The sequence below is a fragment of the Protomyctophum bolini genome, assembly GCF_963924005.1.
Source record: "Protomyctophum bolini genome assembly, chromosome: 24".
NCBI lineage: Eukaryota > Metazoa > Chordata > Actinopteri > Myctophiformes > Myctophidae > Protomyctophum > Protomyctophum bolini.
The window spans coordinates 8133115-8145044 of NC_137885.1; the positions used below are offsets into that span (position 1 = coordinate 8133115).

The 11930-nt window shown below is 41.3% G+C and overlaps 1 protein-coding gene across 1 annotated transcript in view; it reads right to left on the reverse strand.

Moving 5' to 3' along the window:
* Nucleotides 1–8888, reverse strand: part of LOC308311719 (inactive dipeptidyl peptidase 10-like) — a gene marked incomplete at both ends in the record, with an annotated part of 90474 nt that extends 81586 nt beyond the window's left edge. The window contains one exon of the mRNA XM_080758505.1: nt 8826–8888. Coding sequence (XP_080614631.1) covers nt 8826–8888 — 63 coding nt within the window. The remainder of the gene's footprint in view (nt 1–8825) is intronic.
* Between the last annotated feature and the right edge of the window lie 3042 nt (nt 8889–11930).

Sequence of the window (11930 nt, forward strand, 5' to 3'; positions counted from 1 at the left end):
AGTGCTATAGCGGCACCATGGTCGTGGGCTTCGCTATCTTCACCGTTTGGCATAGCCCTCTATTATTCCAAGTTTCGCGAAAACCGACTGCACGGTTGAGCCTTGCTATTTTTGCCACTGCTATTTTTGGCGTAAGGAGAAAGAAAAAAAACAGACAAATACAATAAGGGACCAAGAAGTCCCTTTGGGCTTGGTCCCTTAATAATGATGGTTCATTATAGACATGGGCATACAGTACATAGAATGTGGCTTAAAGTAATTCACATGCAGCTCATTGCACGCGCACACACACACACACACACACACACACCGCGTACGTGTGTGTGTGTGACACACTTGGCCTCCTCCCGCCGGAGCTGTGTCTGTTTCTACGCTCCCCGCCTCCCCAGGGAGCCGTCAGATGCCCTGGGGAGTCAATCCATGACATCAGAACACTGCAAATACACTGACATTTCTGATTCGTACCATGCACGCTGTACAGCAGTGGTTCCCAAAGTGGCGTCCGGGGACCCCCAGGGGTCCTTGAGGGAGTTCCAGGGGGTCCCCCAGCAAAATGATAGTTTTGAACCATTGTACACTAGCTCTCAAGTTAAATTAACATACATTTTACAATATAAATTGGGGGTCCCAGAGATAGAAATGCCATTAAATGGGGGATTAATGCATGTCAAACTGCGGGGGTCATTGAAATTAAACGGTGTGAGAATCACTGCTAGAGCCGTGAAAGTCTTCTCTCACGGGGGTCCCTGGCATATCTTTTCAAAATGGGGGTCCGCGGGCTAATTAGTGTCAATTTGAGGGTCCTTGACATGAAAAGGTTTGGGAACCACTGCTGTACAGTACATACAAATAGGCTGACATGTAACATGTCTGACTAGTACCATGCTGTACACTACATACAAATACACTGACATTTAACTCATTTATACAGCCAACACCCGCATCTGGTGTCTGAATTGAGCAACTCAACTCCAGGGCCACCAGCCAGTCATTTAATACGATATACCTTTAGTTTAAAAGCTGTTTCACTCGGAAACCGAGAGTCAGGGAAGTGAATTATCACTATATGTAACGGGTGCCGCGATTGTTATTTAATTCACCCAAAACATACATTTTGTAACCGGGGATCATATCGTTTAGAGAAATGAGGCGCAAATCAAGCTTGTTTTGAGCAAAAAGAAGAAGCCGAGATATCACTATTCTAAAAAACTGCGTTCACTTCGACAGCATAAGCCAGCGGAATTTTCACTTCCGGTTTTTACATGCTGCTGATGAGTTTACATTTCAGGCACAGAGGCGTTCATGTCAAGTCTTTTTAGTCGAAGAGATTTGCAATGGCCAATGGTGGCAGTCTAACACCATGGCAGACAGACGGCCCCATACGACTTCCCATTCATCCTCATCAATGTTCATTCCTAAATTCACTGTGCCATAGGCCTATCTGGATGACCTTCAACACATCCTCCTCCACGATATTTTGGTTGGACCTAGAAGAGGTAACTGCTCTAACTCTGATGCTGTGGCATTAAATACCACAATTAGTTTTTCTTTGGTAATGACATTTTAACTTACATTAATTATTTACATTAATTAGTTTAATTTATTTATTTATTGTTAGGGTATTAGCATTTCCCAAGATCATTTAGCTTTTCTCTGTGGTTGATTGCTTTGCGGTTGAGGTCTAACTCCGATACTGTAAAAAAAGAAATGGACCCTTGTAATTACGAGTCCACTCTTACACTCACAAGAGATTGTTTGGGGCGTGCTGTCTGCCGTTCTTCATTCGTTGATCTAGGACTAACCGTGTCCAAAAAAAGAAAATCATCTAGACACAAGGTGTCATCATCAGACTCACAACAATTTGGAGGTCCAGGACATGAACAACACTGAGAACTGCTATAACACAGTCCTCCTGGTATAGGAGGGCTGGCTGAGCCGACAGAAAGACACCAGAGGGCACTCTGACAGTGTGACTGTGAAGCCCATACGCAAATCCTGATAACTCAGATTAATATTTTGCTGCACAAAGGTGTCTCGTGCTGACCATAGCCAATCTACGAGCACAAGGTGTTGCACATGTGTCGCATTTTCTAAAAAAATATATACATTTTAAATGATTTGCATATTAACCGTTACAGTCCCATGGATTCCAGAAAGTGGCAATGGCTTTGATCGACTGCGTTAGATCTGAACTGGAAAGATATTTAATTATGTAGATGAAGATAATATGAATTTAGCTGGGGACCCCTGCAACTCCCTCAAGGACCCCGGCTGAGGGAACCACTAGCTCTGCAGTATCTGTCACCACACACACCTCACTAAAGCCTCTCAGATTAAAACAGTGCGACAACACCGCCCTCTGCTGATCGAGACGAGGACCTGCATTTGCAGCTGCATGCTCAGTTTCAAACGTCACTCTAAAATAACCTGTTATCACCTGTTAATACACTTTGAGCATCATGTGCAGCCTTTTTCTTCTTTTCCATTGTTCATCGCCTTAGGCCTTTAGCACCTCATTAATATTGGTGTGCGCCCTTCTCCTGCCTATTTATCAAACACCACTGTATACAGTATACACTACACATATGTAGCTGTGGATATTAATGAGCAGGCAAACAAGTTCAGAAGGAAAATATATATATATGTGGATGTGTGTGTGTGTGTGTGTGTGTGTGTGTGTGTGTGTGTGTGTGTGTGTGTGTGTGTGTGTGTGTGTGTGTGTGTGTGTGTGTGTGCGCACGCACTAGCATACAGATCTGGCTTGTGAATTCCTGTGTGTGTGCTCGTGCGTTTTGTTATTAGCCTGTGTTGTAAATTCTACTTCACTACTAGGCTACTTAATAAGCTCAGTGTGTCCATGTCCATTAGGAGATAAAAGGCTTTTCAAATCCGCTATGCTAATGGTTCACTCCTCTCTCTCTCTCTCTCTCTCGCTCTCTCTCCTCTCATTACTCTCTTTTAATCTCCCTCATTCTCTCTCTCTCTTTGGTGATAAAATGTCCTATATTCAAAGTCTCCACAAGACAGATTATGCTGACTGGTTGAGTTAAGGATGCCCATGTATGGGTAGTGGTACTAAGACGTACAATCATGTTACACCTGTCATGTCGGCAGCCGTTCAGTGTTGCTATACTTGCACGATGTCACTTGGTTCCACCTACGATTTCTAGTCTTGAAGGTGCTCCAGAGCGCCCCCTATATGTCCAGGACCACAGGAAAACATTTGTTTCTCTCTACTGCCCAAAAGGTCGCCACGGGTACTGTAGGTATAGGTATGCGTACGTTGACTGTACGTCGTGACCGTCGGATTGACTGCAGCCGTCAAGTGAATGAAAATGAAAATACCTAATAATTGAGTACATTGAGCATGGCTTTCTCCCCCCCGCCCCCCTCCCCCCCCCCCTCCCCCCCCCCCCCCCCCCTCTCGTTCACTGTGTGAGCTGCCCTGGTTCTCTGGTTTGAGGGAAAATGATAAATAAAATAAAAGAATCTCCAGTCAAAATGATTGACAGCATGGAATACCCAGAAATCCCAGTCCTTTTGAACAAACAGTATAGATATTTGACAGCCAGGTCCTTGGAGGACGCACAACCCGTCTGTTTAAACCTTCCTCCTACAGCCTCTCTGGAAGAACGTTATGTACTGTATATGTGAACCCAGATAGTGCCAGCTTTTTTTATTTCATCTAAATATTGGCTGGATCAAAACTCCTAATGTAGTGGTTCTCCGACTTTTGTTTTTAGGCTCACCTAAATGAAATTAATTAATATGTATTTGTTTTTATTTTGGGTTACTTATTTCGCTTTTTACAAAAAAAAATGTCAGGCTGGAGCCAGGCTATATAGGATGTGGGCTGGTTAAAAAAAAACGACTTTTCAAATAGAGATCTTTGAGGCTGATTGGTCATGGACACCACATTGCTGTAGGTAGGTATTACAATTTAGGAATTTAGCAGACGCTCTTAATCCAGAGCGATTTACAGTAAGCAAGAACAACACATGGTAATACATCATATAAACATTATACAAGAATAATGTGTAAGCTCAGAATCTAACATCCGGTCCACAACAGTGGAATATCTATATAATGAAACTATGTGTATACACTAGTAATGGGTTCTTTTTACTAAGAGAGAGAAATATAGAGAAAATATAGATTAATTGTTTGTTATGAAATCATGTATAAATATTTGTAAAGAAATCATCTCAAACAAGTCTTGGTATTGTCACTGATCACCAGGTGGGGCTGATAGTAAATATTTCCACATCTCTGTATTAAAAGATCTAATTTCCTGTCTCTTGTTAGACCAAAAGGGTCGAAACATCGTATCTTCGGTGAGTCGCGAATGAAAACTTGGGAGCATTCAAAAAGTGACTTGCGCGAGCCCCCACTTTATTCTCATGACTCTGTTTGGCTCAGGTGTGCATTCTTTTTTTAGTGGTGCCAATCACTCCCAAGAGTGACTGAGTGTGTATGTATGTCCGAGTCTGACCTATTGACACACCTGCAGCTGATGTCTGAGAATGACCCATTGCTCAGACCCATTGACCCCCCCCCCCCCCCACCCCCCCCCATCATCGGCTGTATTCAATAGCACCACAATTGTCAGTTTATATTCATATACAAATACATAGACCAAAATACAATGTTCAGTGTTGCCAACTCTCAAAAATATCATCAGCCGTTTACTCAACATGCATATTGTCAGTGTCGTCGAAATATGAAAATGTATTAACACAGGCCACAAACCCTCACGTAACTAAGCAATATAAAATCTGTGTATAGTGTATATGAACACACACTGGGTGAGCGAGCCCCTCTGCATATTATGGAGTTTGATAAAATATGATGGCGAACGTGTGAACTGTGAATTACAAGTAACTTAGCAACAGCCAGGATGACGGAAGAGAGGTGTCGAGAGCCAAGGACAATGTGGGAGAGAGATGACAATGGAAGGGAGTAGGAAGACACAGCAGGCTCTTTTGTTGACCGCCGGCCTCCTAATATCCTATAGCTTATTAGAGTTTCAATTTATACGGTTTAGAATGACGATAGGATAGTTATGATCCTATATGGCAAAGGAGGCTGAAAAACCAAAAAAGACACGCACATCTAAAACCTAATAGACTGGGTGGCTGGATCAAAAACAGTGAGTTCAAGAATAAAAAACATCTTTTACTTGAGCGCTAACGTTTCGGGCCGACCGAGGTCTTCTTCAGACCTTGATCTGAAGAAGAAAACGTTACCACTCAAGATATGTTTGGGAGCAGAAATTGGTGTGCAGACTCCGCCTACCTTTCATAGATCATAGACTACTATTAGACTAGACTATATGCATTTGGTATATTACCATGTGTTTTCCTTGCTTACTGTAAATCGCTCTGGATTAGGAGCGTCATAAGAAAGAAAGAAAGAACGAAAAGCGGTACCATGTAGGTGAATGTGTCTTTCTTTAACCTTTGTTGGACACAGGCAGCATGGCAGGCGGCAGGCAGCATGATTGATGTTCATGATGCTGCATTACATATCCTGCTCACGCTGCTGTGTCCGTGTTATGTGGGAGGAGCCCTGTGCTGTGTTGGTGGTCCCCGGCCATGACCAGTGTTGCCTTGTCTGCTTATTATTTCAGGCAGTTTCCCTGCCTGGGGTCTGGGGGCAAAGCTCACAGGCACGTGGGAGAAATCTACCGTCAACTATATCTGCCAGACATAGTAGCCCATGCAACCCCATGATGCATCCAGCACTGCAGCCTGCAAATCCAGTAGTCACTTACCTAATCGGCCATGTGTATGTCGGACATTACTAACTCTATCCCTAGCCCTAAGTTAAGCCCTCAGTCTTAACCAAGAAAGTTGTTTGTGGTTGGCACAAAAACAGTGGCGCAAGCAGGATTCGATACAGGAGGTGTGGGTTGGGAGTCTTAATGATTCGCGAGCCAAGCCACTGAGGCCAGTGCTGAGATGAGGCATTGCAGGGTCTGTATTAGAATATGACAATACCCAACTCCCGTAAAAAGAAAAAGAAACCCTGCCAGAAGCCATGCCCAGTAGGGGAGGGGTGAGGCTTCCCCTCCCTCCCCACCCCCTCCCCATTATTTCTGGCTAAAAGCCCTATTATAGCTTGACAGATGATTTCTCCATTCTGCAGCTCGCAGCAATAAGTCCTTGTCTCCTTGTGCAACATCTTATACACGTTCACAAAAATGCAAAATGTTCACAAAACTATTTTTGGGTCATTATAATTGTCAAAAACAGTCCAAACCAAAATGTATAAATTCTTCCACTGACTTGCCGTACAGCTTTCGTCTTACTGTACACACGCACACACACACACACACAGACATGAATGCACACACGCATGTCGCACATTACAGACACACATGCAAACAGCCAATATATTGTACAAGCTCACAGCAGGGATGAAAGGTTGAAAGAGGTTAAGCTTGACAGCATATCATTTTTGCTGTCGCACCAGAAACCTTGTATCTCCACGTTTCAACTTTTTTACGTTGCTTCATCATAAATGAATGCCCTAAGGCTATACTTCATCACACATGAGTGTAGCACAAAGTAGTAAAAATAGCAGATCTGCAAGCTTGTAGATCGGCTATTTTGTAGATCGGCTATTTTGAAACTGACAATAAAAAGGGAATTGTTTTGGACATATTTAGGCTTCCACCCGACAGCGGTGATAGCAGAGTAGCAGATCTACAAGCTGCAAACGTGTGTCGATTCGGGCAGCATAGGCCTATTGAGCTTGTAGATCTGCTACTTTTGATAGACCAGTTGTTCTTAAAGGGTCCTTAACTCCTTGATGGAGCTAAATGATAGTTTGGAACCAAATGGACCCTTATGGGTCTGTAACTCTGAGAGTGTACAAATGGAACAAAATGGGTCCATTTGGTTCCATTTGTACACAATCTCAGAGTTAAATTAACATTGATTTTATAATATGAAGGGGGGGTTCCACGTTCCAGAGATAGAAATTAAATGGGGGTCCGTACTCCATAGATTAATGCATGTCAAACCTCCTTGAAATTAAATGGGTTGAGAATCACTGCTAAAAAATCTTCTCTTATTTGGGGGTCCCTGGCATATCTTTTCAAATGGGAGTCTAGACGCGACTATAGGGTGTTAATTTACGAAAGAAAACACAGAGAGTTAAAGTATGTACGGACATAAGAGGTTTCTGCCTGTGACAGAGATGACGATATGGTGGATATGTCAGCGGAGGATTGTGTGGGATTAACCAATTTAGACCTGAATTAGATTCTACAAAATGTCTTCTCAATCCTGACAGTTTTCTATGTCAGTGGTTCTCAAATGATTCCATGTCCAAGGACCCTAAAGGATTATCTGTATTTGGCCGCCGACACCACATCTGAAAATATGTTGTTCTTATAGGTGCCCGACGCTATGAGCTTGTAGATCTGCTATTTTTCCCAACAGCTAAAGTATAACATAATGCTTAACCCATTCTGTACGGGAACCCGTTTTGGTGTTGGCATCATGTTATGCTTTAGCTATTGAAAAATAGCAGATCTACAAGCTCATAGCGCGCCACCGAGTGGCGCGCTACGAGCTTGTAGGTCTGCTATTTTTTGAAAAATCGAAGAACGACTGACATTTTTTTAATCTGATCTCAGGTCAGAATGGGTTAATCAGACCAGTGTGTGTCCGCAGTGGAAACCTCGTATGAATCTGATCTCAGGTCAGAATGGGTTAAAACACCAAGAGGGGTTCCCGTCCTGGGTGGATTAAGCTTCTACCAGCTCGTATCCTCCTTCAGTGAGAGGAATCTTCCAGCAGCGAAGAACTGCTTTACATAATATGCCAGTATGATAATAATAATCCTTTCTTTCATTCTGCTCTCATTCTGTCTAAATCCTTGGACTTTACTGTAGAAATCGGCTGCACATTTACAGAATGCTATGTGTTGTATATAATAATATATTAAACATGTACTGTAAAAAAAACATAGGCTATATAATATATCGCCTCATTTGAGCAGATATTGAGGAGAATTGTGCTATTAAACACATGCAGTGTAAGAATGAGTGAGAATTAGTAGGCCTACATGAAATCATAATTTTGCAAACCAATAACTTCCATGATTCAGTATTCAACATATTCTGAGTAATCAATCAATCAATCAATCAATCAATCAATTATGAGAATGCACATATGAGGTTCTGGCATCAAAGTGGTATCCATGGTATGGTACCAGACAGTCCATTCAAGACATGTTATGACTTCTTATAATGCTTAAGCAGCTTATGCCACATTAAATTTAAACTCTATATGCATTGCGCATATACTGTATCTTTAACTCATGCATTTAAATGCTAGTTTATATAACCTCGCTCAAAGTCATGGCAGTTGGATGGCAATTGTCAGATGACAAATTGACAATGTGTCACTACCGAGTCCCGACTCACAGACACAGACCAAGGTAGCACTCATGCGTCGCCATGCGTAAAACTTTTCCAACAGTTTCTATATAGGCTAGTAAGGCTACAGTGAACAGTCGACCGATATTCAAACGATATGCCTACAATCCCAAACATACTCAGATAAGTAATGTAATGTATTATCCCTCCGTGAGTGAACATAATATTATGAAACCAAATGGACCCATCATTGATTGCTTGTAGGCTACACTCTTGGGAGTTATAGTTCCATCGAGAACGAGAAAGAAAACATATGATAAAACCAGCGATGGGTGAAACTTAGCTCTGGTCCATAGAATCGTAGAAGCAGTAGAAGGCTATGGACCAGAGCTAAGTGAAACTTAAGGAAGTAAAACAGAAATTGCTTCCACATCACCTTTCCATCCCTTCCTGTTGGCTGGTAGTCGACCTGGTGAGACACGCTCGCCGTTTGGTTCATCTCTCCTCTCCAACAGAACGCTCCTTTACGCACGGCGGTGACTGACTTGACAACAATTAACAACAATGGACGAATGCGAATGACTGACTGACGTCTTCAAGGTAACATTTGGAGCTGGTCTCTCTCTCTCTGAGTGATGTAGGGCAGGCTACAGGCGGATATGGGGCTGGCTCTTTTCGACGGCTCGGTTTTGAAGTTTAATATCCGCCTACAAAGGCAGTAGGCTAGCTATTACAGTGGCCAGCAGGGTGGTTGGCTCCACCCCATGGCGCAAATAGTGATGGAAGAAGTAGGCTAATCACGTTTGTATTTGTTTGTTTTTTTTACTTAAGAAAAGTGATGTCCCTATTGTAGAAATAGTCTAGCCTGGTTAAACAGGGGGAGTGGGTTTACCCAGGCTAGAAATAGTACAATTTTGAGTAAAAGTACAAAAATATTGTAAAAAAACAAAAGGCTATAGCCTACTTGAAATTTAAATTATAAAAACTAGGTCCAATGTGTGTAGGTCCAAACTTTTTTTTTTTTAAATTGAAAATAGCAGATCTACAAGTTTACACAGCATTATTATTATTGTTAGTAGTAGTATAGGGCTAGTATAGTATATATCTTCTTAGTTTAATGAATGACATTTCCATGGCCTAACAAATGAACATTACCATAAATGTTCCCCGGCCTGAAGAAGAAAGACACTATTATAATTAACATTATTATTATGTTTACTGTTGAATGCATATTTGATTTGTGGCAATTTACGTTTCCTTCCGTCTCTGTGTGGTGAATTTATTTGGTATGACTTCACAATATATAGGCAAACAAACACATTAGAAATTTTGAATACAATGTATTCAAATGTGTTTGTTTAGCATCCATATGAATAGTTCCATTGAGTTTCAATGCATACTATTGGATGTGGACATGCGGTACACAGAGTACCCCTCTCTCTCTCTTCAATTCAGTTCAATTCAATTCAAAGGTAATTTAAAACATTGTATACGAAATGTGCATTTTCTGTCAGAAAGAGAACATGCATAGGAAAGGGTTAGGTTAGGAAACAAGTAAATGACAGGAGTATATTTTAATCATGTTCATGCATTCACTTGGTATTGACGACAAATGTAGAAAGACATTTCTTTCTCTCTCCACCATGTAGACAGACATTCACATGGTTGTAAAAGCATGCAGGATGTAAGGCTGCCAAGCACTCCCACTTCCAGACTGCCTCCCCCCCCCCCCCCCATCATCACACACATTTCACATACAGCATTGCATAAGCTCACTTGTCAAGAGATTTTCAGTTCACTCTTATGCATTTAGCTGTGAATGAGGGAGTGTGTATAATAGGCCATACAGACAGTAATCTTTGATACTTTTGTTGGTAAAGATACATTACTGAATGGAGATATATATATACAGTGGCACACTTGATTGATTGAATACTTTAACAGTTAGCAAAAAGGATAGAGTATACTTCTGGTACTTTTGGTGTCAAGCGGCAAGCATTTCTTACTGTAAATCTCTCTGGATTAAGTAAAATTGTAAGCCTTTCCTCAGCATGTTAAGTAAGTCAGGTCAGTGGTATTGTGTGTACCATGGAGGGACTGATAGACAGTATGTGTAAAAGTGTCCAAATTCTCCAAAATGAAAATCGATGACTATAATTCAAAATGAATGATTAACCGATAGTTCGCACTAGGCACCCTTTGGTACATTGCACCATATAGCATTCAAGTCACCTGCAGTAGGCCTAAGCTCACAAAATAAATGGTATATCCTCTAAAATGTAGCTATGGGAAGGGTTTGGATGCATGATTAGATGTTTTTTTTTTAATAATCGATTTTGATCCTATTAACGATTCATCGGACCCATCCCTAAAATAGACATGACATGACAAGGCTTCAGCTGCTATCGGTAAAAAAAAGTATCGCACACTGTGTGCGTGACACATCCCCCCGTATACTTGTGCCCCAAGTACTATTCTGTGTTTGATTGATTGAAGATTTTATTAACAGTTTGTACTAGAATGGGTAATACAGGTCAATACAAAATCTGCTAGACTCGGATAAAACCAGAAAAAAACCCTAAGACTTAATTGTTTACATAAGGATCCTCCATTTTCAATTCATCATCAGGACATTTAAAGACATCATCATATACATGGTTAGAAAATAAGGGAAAACATGTACAGTGCATGTATATGTAGTACTGTACATGTACAGTTTCCTTGCAGTGGGCCTATATGAATATGAATGTATATGTGGGATGTTGTGGGTCACGTGATTCATTGATCGATTGCGGCCCAAAGCAGAAGGGAATCTTTCAAAATGGACATTCGGCTCCAATGAGGCGAGTGTGATGAGATGAGATATTTATAGAATGCAGGTGTCAGAGCAGTATAGCAGCACACAGCAACAAGGAGATAAACACAGGAACAGCAGAGAAGCCCCCGGAAAGACCCATGTTTTGTTTTTCTTACGAATTCAGAAATGTAAAACAGCAGTGGTAACAGCTAAGACATTAAAGCTAAGAGGCAAAAATAATTGAGCATGTAGATCGCATATTTTCATATTTTTTTGTATAAATGTTTTAAATGTTCAGTTCAAATATATTAGGATTATTATGGGGGTGTCCCTTTGGGGGTCCCCAGTATAGTTCAAATATGATTATTTTGGGAGGTCCTGCAGTTAGTTAAAATGTGATTATTTTGGGGGGGTCTCCAGTTCAAATATCATTATTTTGGGGGGTCCCCAGTTGGTCACGCTGCGTCACATCGCAACGCATTGAGCTTGTAGATCGGTTATTTTCAAATGGCCGAAGGGGTCGAAGTGGTTAATGTAAGTAGAAGTAAAAGTATTGGAAAATAGGATATACTCAAGTACAAATATCTCAACATTGCACTTACGTATAGCCTACAGTAGGCCCACTTAAGTAAATGTATTATAATGTACTTCCCACCACTGATAATAACAATATGGATTCATTATACTCTTTCAGAATGCATACTGTACATGTTTACTCGATGTGCAAATGTACTGTAGGTAAGA